The sequence below is a fragment of the Carcharhinus amblyrhynchos genome, chromosome 34 (genome assembly GCF_965287045.1).
Source record: "Carcharhinus amblyrhynchos chromosome 34, sCarAmb.v2.hapA, whole genome shotgun sequence".
Classification (NCBI taxonomy): Eukaryota; Metazoa; Chordata; class Chondrichthyes; order Carcharhiniformes; family Carcharhinidae; genus Carcharhinus; species Carcharhinus amblyrhynchos.
This window is the reverse complement of record NC_137357.1, coordinates 2,857,050-2,878,336: the sequence shown is the minus strand read 5'-3', so window position 1 is coordinate 2,878,336 and position 21,287 is coordinate 2,857,050. Positions and strand designations below refer to the sequence as shown.

Here is a 21,287-nt window from a genome sequence, read left to right as displayed (position 1 = left end):
TCCTGAGAATTCTTGGCCCCTTGAGTGAATTTCATGCAAGCATTGTGTGTGTTTTGGTTATTATTGCAGTTTTAGTCTCCTTATCTGAGGAAGGATGTCCTTGCTATAGAGGGAGTACAGCGAAGGTTTACCAGGCTGATTCCTGGGATGGCAGGTCTGTCATGAGGAGAGACTAAGTCGGTTAGGATTATATTCACTGGAGTTTAGAAGAGTGAGAGGGGATCTCATAGAAACTTATAAAATTCTAACAGGGTTAGACAGGGTAGATTCAGAAAGGATGTTCCCGATGGTGGGGGGAGTCCAGAACTAGGGGGTCATAGTTTGAGGATAAGGGGTAAACCTTTTAGAACTGAGGTGAGGAGAAATTTCTTCACCCAGAGGGTGGTGAATGTGTGGAATTCACTCCCACAGAAAGTTGAGGCCAAAACGTGACTTGGTGGGGGTGGGCATTGGTGATCAGGATATTGAATTTGATGATCAGCCATGATCAAAATGAATGGCAAAGGGCCAGATGGCCTCCTCTTGCATCTAGTTGCTATATTTTAAGCTGGTATTCTCATTTTAAGGTTCAAAAGACTTACCTTACAGGTATAAGAATCAAGGAACAAGTCATCCGCCTGGGAGAATTCTGCAAAGAACCTCCCAAGAGTTTGCTGTACAGCACAGGAACAGGAATTTGTTGCTACACAGGTCACATACCTAGTGCAATGAAATGTATCAAGACATTCAAACCCAGCTTGGGTCACTGTGGGGAGCCTGCACATTCTTTCTGTGTCTATGTGCGTTTCTTCCCACAGTCCAAAGATGTGCAGGTTCAGTGCTAAATTCTCCCTCAGTGTAAATGTGGCCACAAGGGGAATTTCACAGTAACTTCATTGCAGTGTTAATGTAAGTCTACTTGTGACACTAATAAATAAACTTAAAGTTTATATATTAGTCACAAGTAGACTAACAATAACACTGCAATGAAGTTACTGTGAAATTAGCCTTGTGGCCACATTCCAGTGCCTGTTAAGGTTACACTGAGGGAGAATTTAGCACTGAACCTGCACATCTTTGGACTGTGGGAGGAAACCGGATCATCTGGAGGAAACCCACACAGATATGGGGAGAACGTGCAGACTCCACACAGACAGTGACCCAAGCTGGGAATTGAACCTGGGTCCCTGGCGCTGTGAGGCAGCAGTGCTAACCACTGTGCCGCCCTCAGTAACTATAGCGACAGATAGTATTTTCCAGTTTCCAAGGCTGCTAATTGCTTCGAAGGTTAGGAAGGACACACGGTACACACATGATTTTTAAAAAATGGTTTTGTGAACTGTTTTATTGTATAAAACACACTTGCGTAACCTAATTGTTGACAAACTGCTGTATCTGCTAGTTATATTTGCATACAGCTTTAAATCTAGACTGTAGAACATACAAACAGGTTTTTCAGATTATACTGAACACTAAAGTCATCTCCTAAAACTCTTCCCATTTTATTTTAACTACTCTTTTTTTAAAAAAAATATGCCAAGTATCCCCAGGTTCTTCTGTCCAAATTACAGTACGACAGTAGGGAGGAAGAGGGTAGGTTCAAAACTGGGCTCTATGCCGTCTTTTGCTGTCCCTTCTTCCCGATCAGAGACTTATGGATGTGAGGAATCACACCTGGAAGAGAGAAAGAAAATAAATTGTGCAGATGTGACACTCCCTGCCCCCTTCTCCTCTCACCTCCCATTCTGGGACCTGGGAACACTGCCCACATGTTAAAATGGCCAACGTATCTAAGCCGTACAAACGACACAACTAGGGTCTAATGCATAAACTCTCGTATACGTCAAATCCTGTAGATTATCGGAAACATCTACACTGACAACTCCAGATTGAAAACAACTAGCTAAGAATGTTTTCCGTATTTCTGACACCAGTGACACGCAAGACAAATGAAAACAACTCAAGTTATTTTGGAGAAGGCAATTTTGAAATTTAGAAGTTGAGGTACTTTAAGTGATGGACACAGAAATGGAACTTTGCTTGCCTGTCCCCAGCCTGTTTCACAGGGGAAGGACCACCTGTATACCAGGGCAATGTCGACTGGACTGACAGATCTGCTCAGGTACCTGAACAGACTTTGCCGTGCGATACACATGTATGTTGGTGTGTGCCGGGATGGGAGGAGACAGAAAGTAAAGGAGGGCTTTGTGCTGCTAGAACAAGTAATCTTTCTGATCTTTCCAAGATAAAAGCTTGCTGGGCTGCAGTTCCACTGCCTGCCACCCTCTCATACCTAATCCTACAGGAAGCTTGAGAATAGAAGCAAATTAGAATGGACTTTACTGTCCCTTCACTGGCTATATCTTTCCTAAGGCTCAGCAATCAGGAATAGGGGCTGATGATTTCCCTCAGAGTAAACCTTTCCAGCAGTAATCGAGTGTGAAACCTGCCTGGTCTTCACTGCTCCACCATGCACGGGGATTTACCAGCTAATCAGGAACAAAGATTCTCTCCAGCTCCTGTCCCTAATCAACGTGTCCGTTCAATACCGTGCTTGATGGGAGTAGAATCCAGGAATGATTGGGTTAACCCACTGATCAGGACATTTGGGTAAGATCTTGCTGGCTGGTGCACAGAACACACACAGATCTGGACGAACGTAACGCTTGCCTTGTCAGCTGTGACACTCACCAAGTGCGAGTGCTGAGTTTGTACCAGGAAATCAGGGTGCACTGAAATCATACCCAACCAAGCTGACTTCAACAGACGGGGGAAAGAGAGAATGTTATCGCTGCACTAAACTGTAGGGTTATGGGGAGGATGGGGATGAGAATCATATCAGCCAGGAGTGAATAGCAGAGCAGACTTGATGGGCTGAGTGGCCTAAGTTTGCTCCTAAATCTTGTGGTCTGTAACGCGAGAGCAAGCACACTTTCGAAACAACAAAACACTTAAAAAAATCCATTCTACCAGTGCCAAGATAGGACTGAATTTCTAAAGGAGGATTTTCAGATGAAGTGAAAACATTAGTGACAATAGCCACTCAAACCACGGTGACAAACAGCATCTTCACTCGTGTCTAATCTCAGAACCATCTATTTGGAGCATGCTGAAGGCAGGAATTTAAAACCAGGGTATCCATTTCCAAAGCGCCAGCCCCACAATCCTAACATTAACATTCAGTCAAGAACAAGCTTGCGAGGAAGAGCTTGGGACAATAACAAAATAACTTGGAGCCTCCATTTAAGTTTGTTCCCCATTCAGTTTACAGGCCATATCCCCTTAAATTGCTCTGGCAGTTCCAGCATTATACTCGATAATTCAAAAAAGGCTCAAAATGAAGGTGATACTCAGACATTACATAACTGTTTGTGACGTAGCACATCAGCCTATTCCAGTATACCAGCGGTTCCCCAAAAGATCACTCTTACAGTACAAAACTGACACCTACCACCACCGGCGATGGTTGCCTTGATCAGCGAATCCAGCTCCTCGTCACCTCTGATGGCCAACTGCAAGTGACGTGGCGTGATGCGCTTTACTTTCAGATCCTTTGATGCGTTCCCTGCCAACTCCAACACCTACCCAACAGTGAGGCAGCAAGGTGGTTTGGAAAAGAAACAAAAGTTTTTTAAATAGATTCAAGCTGGAGGCACTAAAATACTCATTTCAACAGCAATAGCAACTCAAGTAGCACGGTGGTTAGCACTGTTGCCTCACAGTGCCAGGGACCCAGGTTTAATTCCTGCCTTGGTGACTGTGTGGAGTCTGCACATCCTCCTCGTGTCTGCATGAGTTTCCTCCCACACTGAAAAGATGTTTATGTTAGGTGGATTGGCCATACTAAATTCTCCCTTAGTGTCCAAAGATGTGTGAGTTAGAGAATTTGGCTGTGCTAAATTGCCCCTTAGTGTCAGGCGGAATTAGCCAGGGTAAATGTATGGGGAGAGGGCCTGGGTGGGATTGTGGTTGGTGCAGATTTGATGGGCCGAATGGCCTCCTTCTGCACTGCAGGGATTCTATGATTCTAAGCTAACCCTCCTTTCATCTCATTCACCCATTTCTATCACTTTTTACACACATACAAACACAGAGGACAACTGCCACATTCCCCAGGTCATTTCACAATCCGTACCTCTGTCCTGCCAGTTACACATTCTGATCATTTAATGAATGTTTTTAGTGCCTTTCTCATCACCATTTTGATTTCCTTTATCCAATTATAATCCCCCACTGCCCCCCCGGTATAAATCTCTGCTCTCAGCTCTGAGAAAGGGTCATCCAGAAACACTGGCTTTATTCTCTCTCCACAGATGCTGTTAGACCTGTCGAGATTTTCCACTATTTCCTGTTTTTATTACAACTTATGCCACAGTGTGAACAACATGAGATGAAAGCTGGCCAACGTTGCTTGATCCCCAAGTCTCAGAAAGAGTTAGGAATTTGGAGAGGAACCAAGAGAAAATAAATCTAACACTTGGCACCCAACATAGAATCCCTACAGTGCAGAAAGAGGCCATTCAGCCCACAAAGTCTGTACAGACAATCCCACCCAGGCCCTATTCCTGTAACCCCATACATTTATTCTGCTAATCCCCCTGACACCAAGGGGGTAATTTAGCATGACCAATCCATCTAAGCTGTACACTTTTGGAGTGTGGAATGAAACCAGAGCACCCAGAGGAAACCCACCAAGAATGTACAAACTCCACACAGACAGTGACCTGAGGACACAATTGAACCAGGGTCCCTGGCACTGTGAGGCAGCAGTGCCAACCACTGTGCCACCCCTTCAACTCAAACACGCTTCAACTCAAACACCTTCCAATTCTTTATTTGGTTCTTTCTATGCTAAAGTTCTTTTCTTCTTGTTGCGATCCTGAGACATCACTAAAAGCATGGCCTCATCCCACCCTACACCTTCAGTGAATGCCTCCCAATAACTCAGTGTTTTCAAACATCTTATCACCCAAATCACTGCTGGTCACCAAGCCCTTCCCTTGTGGGCTTTCATGCTAAAGGTATTTATTTCTGTTTCATCACATCCTATTCAGTTTGATAAACTCTCCTGAAGATCCTTGGATTCCTTTATGTTAACCATAACCATTTATCCCGGGTATAAGTTATTTGCTGTTTTAAATCTTCTTGCCTAAGAATGTGATTGGAACACAAGCTTGTGAGGAAGAACAAGTCATGGGGTAGTTTACACCAAGATAATCAGGAATGTCAAACAAATCAAACTCAGGCAGTTTAGTTTGTAACCTTGTCCTACACTAGGAAACAGGCCAATTCCATCCTCACCTACCTCAGCAGTGAGATACTCGAGGATAGCTGCACTGTACACTGCAGCTGTAGCACCCACCCGTCCATGGCTAGTGGTACGAGTCTTCAAATGCCTATGGATACGACCTACAGGAAACTAAGGAAAAGAACACCAAGTGAAAACCAACATCCCAAGTACAGATCACACCATCCACTGGAACTTTTCACTGCAACACAAATTCAAATCAAATGCATTTATTTGCATTTTAATCTGTGGATCTGAGATTTTTTAAAAAAAGTTCATTTTCTACAGAAATATGTTAAATTTCACATCGCGTTCACCTGCAAACGCCTTGCCTCCAGGTCTCACTGCTTTGGGTCACAGGTCTGTTCCACAGTACCACTGAATCCTCTCCAGTGCACCTGGATTGGAAATCCCAGTGAACTGCCTCCCCCACACAGAAAGAGCCTCACCTCAAACTCAACTCAAAAATGCAAACTATATTTCTGCAGGTCACACCATGGATTTTGACTACTGGATAAGTTTACCTTCTTTAAATATTTTACAGTGTTGGTTCCACTCAGTTTCCCACATTTACAGTAACTCAAAAGAAAAGTGCACAATGTTTAACTCTTTCCAATGGTTATTCCTTTTACACAAACACCTTTGTATGTTTCTGCACTGTTTCATTGTAAAAGTATTGCGTCCATTTGAGTACCAGTCCTTAGGAAGAACATGAAGGTCCCTGAACAGAGAAAGAAACTAGAGTGACAGACCCAAGAATTAAGTTGCAAATTGGAGTCTCAAAAGGTTCCAAGCCAGTTGTGTGTGTGTGGGGTGCAAACGACTGAAGAAGCTTGAGCAGGGAGTATTTAAAAATGAGGAAATCTGATTGGAGGGTGTGCAGATTAGAAGATTGAGAGCAGGGGCAATGAGGTGAAACTGCATTATGATCAAATGTACTTAGAGATGCAAATGAAGTGCATTTACTGACAAGGCTACAGATCCAAGGGCAGGAAAATTGGGTTAAACTCGATGGTTAGTTGTTGGGCAGCACAGACATGACTGGCAGAAAGGCTGTAATCTCCCTTCCAAAGAGTCTCGAAACATTAACTCTGGTTCTCTCTCTTCATATGCTGCCAGACCTGAGATTTTCCAGCATCTTCATTACTATAAATTTCTAGTTTCTGTGCACAGATGGAATGATGGTACAGATCAGCACGACTGAATCAAATGGTGGGACAGACTCAAGGGACTGAGTCTTCCAGCACGGCTATTATCTTTACGCACTAGGGGAGGTGATGGCCTAGTGGTGTTATTGCTAGACTATTAATCCAGAAATTCAGCTAATGTTCTGGCGACCTGGGTTCGAATCCCACCATGGCAGATGGTGGAATTTGAATTCAGTAAAAAAAATCTGGAATTAAGAATCTACTGATGACTGTGAAACCATTGTCGATTGTCAGAAAAACCTATCTGGTTCACTAATGTCCTTTAGGGAAGGAAATCTTGTAATTTTTGTAGTTTTTATAAATGATCTGGATGAGGGTATAGTTGGGTGGATTAGTAAATTTGCTGATGACACCAAAGTCGGAGGTGTGGTAGATAGTGAAGAGAGGTGTCATAGTTTACAGACAGACTTGGACAAGTTGCAGAGCTGGGCCGAGAGGTGGCAGATGGAGTTTAATGTGGAAAAGTGTGAGGTAATTCACTTTGGCAGGAATAACAGATGTGTAGAGTATAGGGCTAATGGTAGGACTCTGAATAGTGTTGATGAACAGAGGGATCTAGGGGTATGTGTACATAGATCCCTGAAAGTTGGGAATCAATTAGATAAGGTTGTTAGGAAGGCATACGGTATCTTGGCGTTTATTGGTAGGGGGATTGAATTTAGGAGCCGCAATGTCATGTTGCAACTGTACAAAACTCTGGTGCGTCCGCACTTGGAGTATTGTGTAAGGCCTACTCCTGCTCCTATTTCTTATGTTCTTATTGGAAGGATGTGGAGGCATTGGAGAGGGTGCAGAGGAGGTTTACCGGGATGTTGCCTGGTATGGAGGGAAGGTCCTATGAGGAGAGACTGAGGGATTTGAGGTTGTTTTCGTTAGAAAGAAGGCGGCTAAGAGGGGACCTTATTGAAACATACAAGATGATTAGAGGTTTAGATAGGGTGGACAGTGATAGCCTTTTTCCTCGGATGGAGAAAGCTAGCACGAGGGGGCATAGCTTTAAATTAAGGGGTGATAGTTATAGGACGGATGTCAGAGGTAGGTTCTTTACCCAGAGGATGGTGAGGGATTAGAATGCCCTGCCTGCTGCAGTTGTAGATGCGCCTAGTTTGGGGGCGTTTAAGAGATCCGTGGATAGGTTTATGGATGGAAAGGGATTGGTTTAGGTTAGAGGGTCATTGCTTTTTTAATTGGTTGGCGCAACATCATGGGCCGAAGGGCCTGTTCTGCGCTGTAATGTTCTATGTTCTATCTGCTGTCCTTAACCGGTCTGGCCTACATTTAACTCCAGAGCCTCAGCAACGTGGTTGACTCTCAACTGCCCTCGGGCAACTAGGGATTGGCAATAAATACTGGCCCAGCCAGTGATGCCCATGTCCCACGAATGAATAAAAAATAAAACTATCTACATACGTGCAGCTTCTCGAGGCAAATTAAAAATTAACTAAGGAGGCCAGATTGAACCATTTAAAAAGCAGAAGGTGTACAAAGTGATGAGGGACATGGATAGGTACACAGGAAGAAACTTTTCCCCTTAGTTAGAGGGAGCAGTAACCAAGGGGCACAGATTTAAGGTAGGGGCAGGAGATGGGGGGAATCCTCTGAATGCCTGAAAGCGGGGTAGAGGTGGGAACCCTATAATGTTGAAGGAGAATTTAGACGAGCACTTTGAACACCATAGCATATGAGACTAGGGACCAGGTGCTGGGAAAGGGATTAGAATAGACAGGTGCTTGATGGCTGGCACAGACACGATGGGCTGAAAGGCCTCTTTCCATGCTGTAAAACTCTGACTAAGATGTCACTCATGCCAAGTGTAGAAGCAAAAGGTACCCTGCCACAATGTCGTGCCCATTTAAACATGGAAATGGATGTTAAAGTATGTCACGGCCCTAATAAACACACCATTTGACACACTTGATATCAACCTGTTGTGAACTTTCACAAACTAAAACTTCCAATAAGTACAGGAGCTTCCTGGTATCCACTAACGTTTAGCAAGTAATCTTACACTGAACAAGCAATTCAATCCTTACCCCTCCCTGATCCAATCAAACTGGAGGCAGGAGACTACTGGTAACACTCAATTCAGTATGGGCTCAGGAACTCTCCAGTGTCATTTTAGTTGACAATGCACAGCGGGACGTTTTACCATGATAAAGGTACGGTGGCACAGTGGTTAGCACTGTTGCTTCATGGCACCAGGGTTCGATATCTGGCTTTGGGTCACTGTCTATGTGGAGTTTGCACGTTCTCTCCCCCGTGTCTGCGTGGGTTTCCTCCAGTTTCCTCCCACAGTCTGAAAGACGTGCTGGTTAGGTGCTAAATTCTCCCTCAGAGTACCTGAACGGGCACTGGAGTGTGGCGACTGGGGGATTTTCATAATAACTTCATTGCAGTGTTAATGTAAGCCTTACTCATGACTAAGAAATTTTTAAAAACTGTGTGAACGTAACCTGTAGCTGACCCACTCACTGAGTAAATTACTGAGAGGTGAAGTCAAGTTTAACCATGGCCACACAAATCCCACTGTGATTCTTTTAAGAACTCTATACTCAGTTTAAACAGCTCCTAACAGCAATGGTTACTTGTTTAATTTCTTTGCACACGCCAAGATCTCAGTTCACTGCTCAATCAGTTAAAAAAAACAATTTGAAAATGAAGACAACCATATGATATGATGCCAAATCTCAAACCATCTCTCTGTAACTTAGAATATCTTTTTAACTGCTCAGGTTAAAAGACTCCCTAAAGTTTAGCTGAGCCCATCATCGGAGTATTTTTGCTAGCAGTCGGAAACTTCACATATTTTCATCAGGCGAGCAGCAGTCTCTAGTATTCACCAGCTACATGCTACCCTCTTGCCTCCGGCTCAAACTTTACAATATTTTCTGAACCTTTTAGAAAATAAACAGCCCTATCCTAATGGAGTTGAGCCAATGACAAACTTGTGAGCTTGCACTGATCACGGAAAGCATAGCTTCAGGTCAAATCAAGGCAAGCTGATTATCGTGTGTTACATCTCATTCCCAAAGAAAATAATGCCACCCTGCTTTGTGAGCTAGGTCAGGACTGTCAGGGGCTGCTGCTGTATTCAGCAGGTAACCCTCACCCCCACAGATGGAAATGATCCAACGCAGGTCATTCATGTGGCACTGTGGGCCTGCAGAATGCAGTCAGCTCCCTCCCTCCACAGGGAGTGTAGAAGGGGGTGCCAAAAGCAGCATCAGTCATAGCTCGGACTCAAGGTTACCCCCGCATGTGAAAACACCAAAGGCTACGGGCGAGAGGTAGCATGAAGTGGATAAAGGTAAATAAAGGTTCATGAACAGCCAAATGAATGGATTTGATTTCTCTCCCTCCCCACATCACAGATGTCAATGTTCACCCAAATTCAATTAACTGACATTAGGCAGTAATATATTCTGGAAATCACTGGACACAGCAAACACTTGAAGCTCTGACAATGGGAATAGAGATCTGTGCACTGGAATCACCTGCCTCACTTGGACCTTTACTCTTTCCATGCAGCTGGTATCTGTCCAACAAGAACAATTAACCAAATAGGGTCAACCTAACCAAACCAGTTCTCTCTTCAATCAGCTCCCACCATTAAACAACATTTCAGGCGTTCTGTTCACTTTCTTCTAGAATCGCTGCTTCAGAACTCAACTGCAGCCTTACTGCTGACACTTGTTCAACAGAAGCAGGGATTGCCGTCTTTGACGTGCACCATCCTATAGTTGGGATCTCTCAGATTTATGAAATTCTAACAGGACTAGACAGGGTAGATGAACGGAGGATGTTCCCGATGGGGGGGGGGAGTTCAGTTTATCTTGTGTTACATCTCACTGGGGGAAGGAGTTCAGAACCAGGGGGTCACAGTCTGTGGATTCAGGGTAGACCATTTAGGACGGAGATGAGGAGACATTTCTTCACCCAGTGAGCCTGTGGAATTCAGCACCACAGGAATTAGTTGATGCCAAAACATTGAATGTATTTGAGAGGCAGCTGGAGATAGTGCTTGGGGCGAATGGGATCAAAGGTTATGGGGAGAAAGCAGGATTAGGCGATCAGCCATGAATGTAATGAATGCTGGAGCAGGCTCGAAGGGCCGAAAGGTCTCCTCCTGCTCCTATGGCATCAAGGAACACTGATACACAGTTCAATGGGAAAGCTATTGTTGCTGACACATTACCTGAAAGTCAATCACTATAACATGTCCTTCCAATAATAAGTCCCAACAGACTGAATTAGGTTGTTTGTTGATTATTCCGTTGAGGATATTTATATTCAAGATGCTCTTACAGAAATTAATGGACCATCACCCATCTCATTTTACTAATTCAGTAAGATGGAAACATGGTTCGAATTCCGAAAACACATTTGATTCCGGTGTAAAATCGATTGGGAACACAACAGCTTACCTGTAGCCCTGCTCTTTGAGAGCGGGAAACTGCTTTAGCCTTGGCCTTTCCCGAGTCCTTCCCAGCTTTCCCGCCAGCCTGTCAGAGAGAGGCAGAAACAACATCTGTTATTTTCTCTCTCTACGGAGCAAGGGAAAGATGCAAAAACTTCCACATATAAAAGGACAGCTCTATTGCTTTAAACGGGTAAACTAGGATTCGACTTTTAACTGAACTTCTCTTGTATACAGCTGATCTTAAGACAATGTTAACATTGTCTAGCCAAACCAACATTACTACAAATTTATGTTCCCCGAAAGTCGGAATATTTTTATTTAGTGTTGGTCAGCACACGGCATTTTAAAACTACACTTTAGTGTTTTAAAGAGAGAGACAAGACGCATTTTATTTCTCATGACAGGAATCACATGATACAAATTCAACATCTCTAGTTGAAACAGCAGGCAGTAGTAGAGAACAGAGCTAGAAAGGAGTTTTACAAATCACTACATCTTCATTTGGGCAAGACAAGTATTTAACAAATTGCCAAAAAAGATTATTCAGAAACCCCACTCAAGGTATACAGAATACCTTTTAATTTTGCAACTGGGAGCACTTCATAATTGGAGATACTGGCTCAGTCTTCCAAACATAGCAAAGTATCCAAGAAATTCAGGAAACAAAACGTATCTGTAAAGAACTTTTAAAATAATGAGGCTGCTTTCATAAGATATAGGAGCAGAACTAGGCCATTCGACCCATCGAGTCCACTCGGCTACGGTTGATATGTTCCTTATCCCCATTTTCCTGCCTTCTCCCCATAACCCTTCAACTCATTACCAATTAAAAATCTGTCTAACTCCTCCTTAAATTTACTTACTGTCCCAGCATCCACTGCACTTTGGGTTAGCGAATTCCAGTCTCACAACCCTTTGGAAGAAGTACTTTCTCCTCAACTCTTTTTAACTTTGCTGCCCCTTATCCTAAGGCTATGACCTTGCATCCTAGAATGCCCCACACAAGGAAGCAGCCGCTCCATGTTTAATTTATCCACACCTTGTATACCTCAATTTGATCTCCCCTCATTCTTCTAAATTCTAAAGAGTATGGGCCTAAACCGATCAATCTCTACATATGACAAACAACTCATCTCTGAAATTCATAATTTCTAATCCTATTTCGCACTGCTTCGGAAATAATGCATACTTTCACAACATTAACCAGAACTGTGTTTCTCAAAGCTTAACGACCAAAGTGATTAAATAAACTCAGGTGTTTTATTTGCTGTCTGGAGCATGTGTTGTACGAACTGCACATGACTAACTCGTGAAATTGGACACAGAAATCATTTCATAGCCTTTAGTGAGTGAGACGTGTTTTGAATCTGTCAGCTGTCAAGTTGGGACCCCCAAATTTCGAGAGCGGAAAGTATTCCCAACTAGCAGCTTGTTCAGTGGTTGAATCATCCATTCCCAAATACAACAATCAAATCTTACTTTTGCGTTAGCTAACACCAGTTAAGGCGACAGAAAATGAAACACTGAGTTAAATCTAATGGTCAGTGTAAAAGCAAAAGGAATGCAGCCAGCCAACCTCTACACGTGCCAGTCTAACTCAACCAAGTGGTCAAGAATTCAATCTTAGATCCATAAACTGGAAGAATCGACTACAGAATAAAGTTGCTTTAGATGTTACATCAAACCTTGTGACAAATTTAACAGTAATTAGTACCCATTTTAGGTATTAAAATATCTGTAGTTACAGGAGACTTCCACCCTCATCTGATAACAATAGTGCATTCGACACATTCAAATCAGCAAATCCCCACTTTTTATGACATTGCTTAAGATTAACTGTAATTTCCAAACATTCCAACTGCTCATATCCAAGAGTTTAGAAAACTTTTATAACATTCGACCTGAAACAAAAATCAAACCGGTCCGTTCGAAGATTTAAAAAAAGGATCAGGTTTAATATTCCTGCTTCACTCACAATTTCTTTGCAAATTGGATACAATGAGCATTTTGCAGAATGTTACATTTTGCCATTTGGAACTAAACCTCACTGGGTGACATCTGTGGTTTGTCTGTTTTCTTAAAAAAAACTCTTAGCAATCTTAAAAACTGAAAATCGAGACTCCTAGATTGTATTCAGTCACCCAAACAGACATACCAGCTTAAAAGTTAACTCAATTCTGAGCTGCAATCTTGGTTAGCTGGGCAGAGGGGGAGGGACATAGCTGAGCAAGGTGAGATCAGCACTTTTGTTGGCGGGGGGGGGGGGGGGGGAAGAAAAAACAATACAACATTTGCAAAACATGTCAAAATCTGAGCTGACGTGAAGAGGAGGATGAGGTGGGGCAATAGAAAGAGAAAAGTATAGTTTTTCCCGCCAGTTTTCTGTCAGGCAGAGGATTAAAACAAAATAAAACAGCAACAAACTCAGAATGAGACAAGGGGAGCAAAAAGGCAAAGAAACCTTTGCAGAAAAAAAAGGGAGGGAAAAATGAAAGAAAGGAGGGGGGAGAGGAAGAAGGGGAAAATCTCCTGTTGCAAAGAATGCAAATTAATGAAACAACTTCAGAAAATAAAAACAGTTGCCGCTCCCAAGTTGAGAGGACAAAAAGACATTTAAAAAAACCCACATTTTTAAATGCATCTTGAGAGGAAATACATTTAAATGGAGAGGGAGGTAATAAACCCCGGAGAGGACATGAATACAATATTATTAAAAAATGGGGCGGGGGCAGCAGTGAGAATAGGGGCACAAATATCATCCCACTAGTGACATACATATACTGCAACACTGATATATCTATTACCTCAAATGATATATATATATAAATATAATATATATCAATATTTACATTGATTTTATATATATTTCTCAATAGTGACATAAATTATATCTCTCAAATTACATATATCTCCATTGTCATATACAAATTTTTATATATATAGTCAAATGACATATAATCAAATTATATACAATCGCAAGTAATGTTTATCTCAATAGTTTACATATGAAGTTTTACATATCTAACCTGAATGGTTTTATATATACAATTTGAATAGTTTTATGTACAATCTTTATCTCCACAATCAGAATAGTTTAAATATATAATTAGGTATACATTCTTAATAGTTTTAGAAATGACTAACTTTATACACAAAGAATCTGAATAGTTTTATATTTATGAATTGTTTTATACACATATAATCCAAATAGTTTTATTTATATATATATGAGTAGTTTTATTCATATATCATCTAAATAGTTTTATATTTACAATCTAAATAGTTTTAGATAATCCAAGTAGTTTTATATACAATATGAGTAGTTTCATAAATATATAATCTAAATAGTTGTATATTTACATTCTGAATAGTTTTATATTTACGAGTTGTTTTATACACATGTAATCTAAATAGTTTTATATATATAAAATCTGAGTAGTTTCATTCATATATAATCTAAATAGCTTTATATTTACAATTTCAAGTTTTATATTTACAACCTAAATAGTTTTAGATACATAATCCAAGTAGTTTTATATACAATATGAGTTGTTTCATACATATATAATCTGAATAGTTTTACATTTACAATGAGTAGTTTTATACATATGATCTGATTAGTTTTATACTTTTATAATCTGAACATCTTTATATTTACAATGAGTAGCTTTATACATATGTAATCTAAATATTTATATATATAATCTGAGTATTTATATTTACAATGGGTAGTTTTATACACATATAATCAAAATAGCTCTATGTATATAATGAGTAGTTTCAGATGTACATTCTGAATAGTTATAGATGTATAATCTGAGTAGTTTTAGACATATCTGTATACTTATAGATGTATAATCTGTATAATTATAGATATATAAAATGAATAGTTTTGGATGTATAATCTCAGTGGTTACAGATGTATAATCTGAGTAGTTTTGTGTACATATAGTATACAGTTTTAGGTGTATAATCTGAGCAATAGTAGATGGATAATCTCAGTAGTTTTATGTACATATTCTGTACAGTTAATATATATAGAGTAGTTACAGATGGATAATCTGAATAGTTTTATGTACATATTTTGTATAGTTTCAAGTGTATAATCTGAACAGTAGCAGATGGATAATGAGTAGTATTATGTGCATACTCTGTAGTTTTAAATATATAATCTGATCAGTTGCAGATGGATAATCTCAGTAGTCTTATGTACACACTCTGTAGTTTTAGATGTATAATCAGAGCAGTACAGATGGATACTCTGAATAGTTTTATGTACATATTCTGTGCAGTTTTAAATATATGAGTAGTCACAGATGTATAATCTCAGTACTTTTATGTACATATTCTGTACAGTTTCAGATGTATAATCAGAGCAGTACAGATGGATTATCTGAGTAGTTTTATGTACATACTCCAGTTTTAAATATATAATTTGAGTAGTTACAGATGGATAACCTGAATAGTTTTATGTACATATTGTGTGCAGTTTTAGATGTATAATCTGAGTAGTTACAGATGTAAAATATGAGTAGTTTTATGTACATATTTTGTATAGTTTTAAGTATATAATCTGAGCAGTACCAGATGGATTATGAGTAGTTTTACGTACATACTCTGTAGTTTTAAATATATAATCTGAGTAGTTACAGATGGATTATCTGAGTAGTTTTATGTACATACTCTGTAATTTTAAATTTTCAATCTGAGTAGTTACAGATGTATAATCTCAGTAGTTTTATGTACACACTCTGTACAGTTTTAGATGTATAATCAGAGCAGTACAGATGGATTATCTGAGTAGTTTTATGTACATATTCTGTACAGTTTTAGATGTATAATCAGAGCAGTACAGATGGATTATCTGAGTAGTTTTAAGTACATACTCTGTACAGTTTTAGATGTATAATCAGAGCAGTACAGATGGATTATCTGAGTAGTTTTATGTACATACTCTGTACAGTTTTAGATGTATAATCAGAGCAGTACAGATGGATTATCTGAGTAGTTTTAAGTACATACTCTGTACAGTTTTAAATTTTCAAACTAAGAAGTTACAGATGGATAATCTCAGTAGTTTTATATACACACTCTGTACAGTTTTAGATATACAATCAGGGCAGTACAGATGGATTATCTGAGTAGTTTTATGTACATATTCTGTACAGTTTTAGATGTATAATCAGAGCAGTACAGATGGATTATCTGAGTAGTTTTAAGTACATACTCTGTACAGTTTTAGATGTATAATCAGAGCAGTACAGATGGATTATCTGAGTAGTTTTAAGTACATACTCTGTACAGTTTTAAATTTTCAAACTAAGAAGTTACAGATAGATAATCTCAGTAGTTTTATGTACACACTCTGTACAGTTTCAGATGTATAATCAGGGCAGTACAGATAGATTATGAATAGTTTTATGTACATATTCTGTATAGTTTTAGATGTTCAATCTGAGTAGTTACAGATGGATAATCTGAGTAGTTTTATGCACATACCCTATAGTTTTAGATGTATAATCAGGGCAGTACAGATGGATAATACCCCACAGTCTCTATCACACCCAGGAGGGGGTTGATTTGGACGGAGAGAGCTGCAGCCCCGGGGCCGCTCTCTTCCCGCCGCCGCTGTCACAAAAAAGGCGCCATCGGCTGGAGACGGGGGAAGGAAGCGCTGGGCCGCCCGGTGCGGGGGTGTGCCGGCCGGAGAGCTCCCTGCCCCTCTCTCGCTGCCGCCCGGGTGTCTCTCCCCCCCGCCCCGGGCCCGCTGCCCTCCTGCCCGGCCCCCGGTACTCACCATCTTCCTCCTCTCCCTCTCTCTCTCTCAGACAATAACCGCCAGCGCGCGCGCGCGGGGGGCCCGCGCCAACATCCGGGCAACCGCCCGCCCCGCCGCCCGTCCAATCAGCGCCCGCCTCACTCATTCAAACCCGGCCGGCCCGCCCAATCAGCGGCCGCCTTCTTCCCACCTGCCCCGCGCTGCCCCCAACGGCTTTTCCCTCCCGCCTCCATTTTCTTTCCCTCCCTCACCCCCTCGCTGTCAAACCCACCCCGAGTATTAACCCCCGCCCTCTAAATCTAAACCTCCGTTTATTTTTTTTAAACCTCCCCAGAGGAATGGAGAGGAAAAAAAATCAAGTTTTTTTTAGGTCCGTCTTTGACGCGCACTGGAGGATGACCAATCGGACTGGAGCTACCCGCCTTCCTCCCGCCCACCGGCCGCCGGTATTATGGACATTTTCCTTTCTGTTCGTTCGTTTACATTTGTTTGGTTTGTGAGCGGCTGAGAAGAGATGGGCGGGTCGAACCTGATTGGTGGTTCATTCAGGGAGGCGGGATGACAGGAGGTTGATGGACGGGTGGCTCGTCCAATAAGGCCAGAGGCTGCCCTGAATGACACCAGGTTTGTCCAATGGGAGGGGAGGCGGACATGATTGATGGCTGGATCGTCCAATTAATGTGGAGGCGGGTGTTGCGCAATGCGAGGCCAGTCTCATGGCTGGGCTGACTGTCCAATGAGAGGAGGGTGGTTGACCTGATTGACAAGTAGATTATCCAATGGGCGGAATGAACGGTCTGAAGGACGGGAGGGATGTCAAATCAGAGAAGGGGCGGCTCTGATGGATGGCTATGCTGCCCAATCGGAGAGCAGGCGTTTCTGATGGACAGGCAGGCTGTCCAATTGGATGGAAGGCGAGTCTGACGGGCGGGATGTCCAATCAGCAGGAACGTAGGCTTGATGGACGGACGGGCTACCCAATGGCAGGGCAGAACCGCTTCTGACTAACAGCCCCGGCAGCCAATGAGCGGGCGGTAAGTGGGAAGGGCGGGAAATGGTGCCAGGCAGTGATTGACAGAAACCTCCACCAATTCAAACAGGGAATGCAATGTTCAGCACAGTTTGAAACTGATTTTGAAAAGCAACAACATCTGGGTGCCAGCATTTGCTGTCCTCTGTGTTGCAATTTTCAAATTTGCTCTTATCAGTTTAGCAGGATAGCTCCACCCCAACTATCCCTAATCCACATGGTAAATACCACTGCACTGAGATTGATGTCTCAATTAGACAGGCAATGAATGATTGATCTGAAGTTTGTTTATTAATGTCACAAGTCGGCTTACGTTAACACTGCAATGAAGTTACTGTGAAAATTCCCCCAGTCGCCACACTCCTGTTCGGGTTACACTGAAGGAGAATTTAGCACCTAACCTGCCCATCTTTGGACTGTGGGAGGAGACCCACGCAGACACGGGGAGAATGTGCAGACTCCACACAGACAGTCACCCAATCCGGGAATCGAACCCAGGTCCCTGGTGCTGTGAGGCAGCAGTGCTAACCGCTGTGCCACCCACCCAACCCCTGGGATCGCAGAATAAAACAGGTGGTCCCCTTAAACAAGGGGGGGTTGTGTCATTGCTTCCCCACCCTCCCCATCCCCCCACCCCAGTTTGAGGAGCTTGTATAAATATTTAAGCAAAATGGATGGGGTCTTCAAAAATAATGACACAACCACACCCGTTTCCAGAGACGAGGAGTTATAGAGCTTCTGGGCATGCTTTGATTTGATGAATTTGCATTTCGCTGTCATTTGTGTCTCTGAATAAAGAAGTTTCTCCTGAATTCTCTAATTGGGATTGTCTGTGGCTGCCATTCAGACAGATGGTCAATCTTACCTCAATTCTACTCCGCTTTTGTGCTGTTAGACTTGCTGAGATTTTTCAGCATTTTCTGTTTTTGTTTAAGATTCCAGCATCTGCAGTATTTTGCTTATATCTAAATATAACCAGACTAAGCCAAACATTTCCCAAATTGGATCCCGAAATGATCTCATCCCAGCCAAGGCAGCAAACCGTAGAAAGCATCTTTTCCAGACGTATCACAGCTTGATATGGGCTCCTGTTTTGACCAAGACCACAAGAAACTACAAAGGGTCGTGATTGTAGCCCAGTCCATCACTCAAACCAGCCTCCCATCCATTGACTCTGTCTACACTTCCTGCTGTCTCGGGAAAAGCAGCCGGCATAATCGAGGACCCCACGCACCCCGGACATTCTCTCTTCCACCTTATTCTATTGGGAAAAGATACAAAAGTCTGAGGTCATGTATCAACTGACTCAAGAACAGCTTCTCCCTGCTGCAATCAGAGTTTCTCGTACTAAGTTAGTTGATCTTTCGTTATGCCATGGCTATGATTGTAACACTACATTTTGCACGCTTTCCTTTCCTCAATGAATATGATAATAATAAATCAAATCAAATCTTTGTATTACTACTTTGATTTGATTTATTATTCTCACATATATTGATATACAATGAATATAGTTTCTTGCACACTATACAGATTTGATTTACTATTGTCACATGTATTGGTATACAATGAAAAATATTGTTTCTTGTGCTTGAAACAGACAAAGCATACCGCTCATAGAGAAGGAAAGGAGAGAACGCAGACTGTAATGATATAGTTGTAGCTAGGGTGTAGAGAAAGATCAACTTAATATAAGATAGGTCCATTCAAAAGTCTGATGGAAGAAGTTGTTCTTGAGTTGGTTGGTACGTGACCTCAGACTTTTGTATCTTTTTCCCGGTGGAAGGAGAATGTCCGGGGTGCGTGGGGTCCTTGATTATACTGGTTGCTTTTCCGAATCAGTGGGAAGTGTAGATGGTCGATGGACGGAAGGTTGGTTTGTGTGATGGACTGGGCTTCGTTCACAGCTTTTTGTAGTTTCTTGCGGGCTTAGGCAGAGCAGGAGCCAAACCAAGCTGTGATACAACCAGATTTCTGGTTTCTATGGTGCTTCTGTTAAAGTAGTGAGAATCGTAGTGATCATGCTCAATATCCCTTGATACGCTCCTTGTTCCATGCGTCCTTCGGCAAGGGAAATACGATCTCTTTAGCACACCAACGAACCCTTTTCGAAAAAAAAAATTTAAATACTTAGATATTGGCCCAACGCAAGACTCCCAGTCAGATGAGATGGATGAGATCACCACACTGCTCCCATTGTCTACCTGACAAAATACTAATTCCAGAGGCTGGAGGTGTGGTCTCGCATTCATTCGGACTGCCTGGAATTGAGCTCAAACCCATAAACCTATGATTCTGAATCTCCTTGAAGGCTGAGTGGGGGCGAATATAACACAGATGCTGAGATTTTGCAGCATTTTCTGTTTTTGTTTCAGATTCCAGCACCTCTGGTATTTTGCTTTTATCTAAATATAACTAGACTAAGCCAAAGAAACCAGACCTTTCCCCAACTGGATCCCGGAATGATCTTATCTCAGCCAAGGCAGCATTAAAGCCACAGCAAATCATCTCAATATTCTTGGGTTGTTGGCATGGAGCAAAGCCAAGCAGAGTTTGTAGTTACAATTGTCATATCCTAGCATGAGAAGTGTTGAAGAGATTATTTGATGTTAAATTGACTTTCCCTTGTGAGAATTATCTGTGTTCTGGGACATCTGTTATGATCAGAAACCACAAAGTGTTTTATGAAATCAGCCTAGACCATTAGTTTTGTACTTTAAATCTGGCATAAGCATAAGATGTTTCACTCTAGGAAGATTTAAACGACCCACTAGGGAGCTTTTACCAAACAAAGTTTATTTAAGAATACAGTAACATATAATAAGACAAATAACAATTTTTACCAATTACAAACAAGAAAAACAACCATGATATATATTTTTTATTCATTTGTGGGACATGGATGTGGCTGGCTGGGCCAGCATTTATTGCCCATCCCTGAGGGCATTTAAGAGTCAACCACATTGCTGAGCCTCTGGAGTCACGTGTCAGCTAGACCGGGTAAGGACGGCAGATTTCCTTCCCTAAAAGACATTAGTGAACCAGATGGGATTTTTGACAATGATTTCATGGTCATCAGTAGATTCTTAATTCTGGATTCTTTCCGGTGAGTTCAAATTCCACCATCTGCCGTGGCAGGATTCAAATCCGGGTCCCCAGAACGTTAGCTGAGTTTCTGGATTAATAGTCTAGCGACTATTACTTGTCAGGCCACCGTCAGAGGCACTGCTTGCCTCTAGCTAGCTAAATTTCCAATACCAGGGAGAGAGACAGAAACACGGTGCTTGCAGTCTGGAGTCAAACAGCTTCTGCCAAACTGGAAGTAAATTTTTCCTGTGAAAATCAATCCCACCTGACCTGTCAATCATTCCTCCCCCAACAATTCAAAAAAGGGTCATAAACTCTAGAACAGTGCATTAGGCCAAATTAAAAATAAACAAAAGGCTACATCAATAATAAAAGCACATCAACTCCGACAGCTGGGTGCCACAATAAAAACAAACAGGCCTGCTTATATCAAAGCCCATCCACCATCTACAAGGCACAAGTCAGGAGTGTGATGGAATACTCCCCACTTGCCTGGA

General features: G+C 41.8%; 1 protein-coding gene across 1 annotated transcript; it reads right to left on the bottom strand.

The window, feature by feature from the left end:
* Positions 1 to 1,295: 1,295 nt before the first annotated feature.
* Positions 1,296 to 16,781, bottom strand: h2az2a (H2A.Z variant histone 2a). The gene is made up of 5 exons (XM_080216794.1): positions 16,692 to 16,781; positions 10,899 to 10,976; positions 5,285 to 5,398; positions 3,431 to 3,560; positions 1,296 to 1,653 (listed from the first exon to the last, which is right to left on the bottom strand). The coding sequence occupies exons 1-5, from the start codon at positions 16,692 to 16,694 to the stop codon at positions 1,592 to 1,594; spliced, it is 387 nt and encodes a 128-aa protein (XP_080072920.1). The 5' UTR covers positions 16,695 to 16,781; the 3' UTR covers positions 1,296 to 1,591.
* Positions 16,782 to 21,287: the final 4,506 nt, after the last annotated feature.

Coding starts and splice junctions, on each gene's coding strand:
- h2az2a (XM_080216794.1), bottom strand. Junction 5,399..10,898: donor CTCAAAGAGCAGGGCTACAG/GTAAGCTGTTGT, acceptor TCTTTTCCTTAG/TTTCCTGTAGGTCGTATCCA. Junction 3,561..5,284: donor TCGAGTATCTCACTGCTGAG/GTAGGTGAGGAT, acceptor ACTGTTGGGTAG/GTGTTGGAGTTGGCAGGGAA.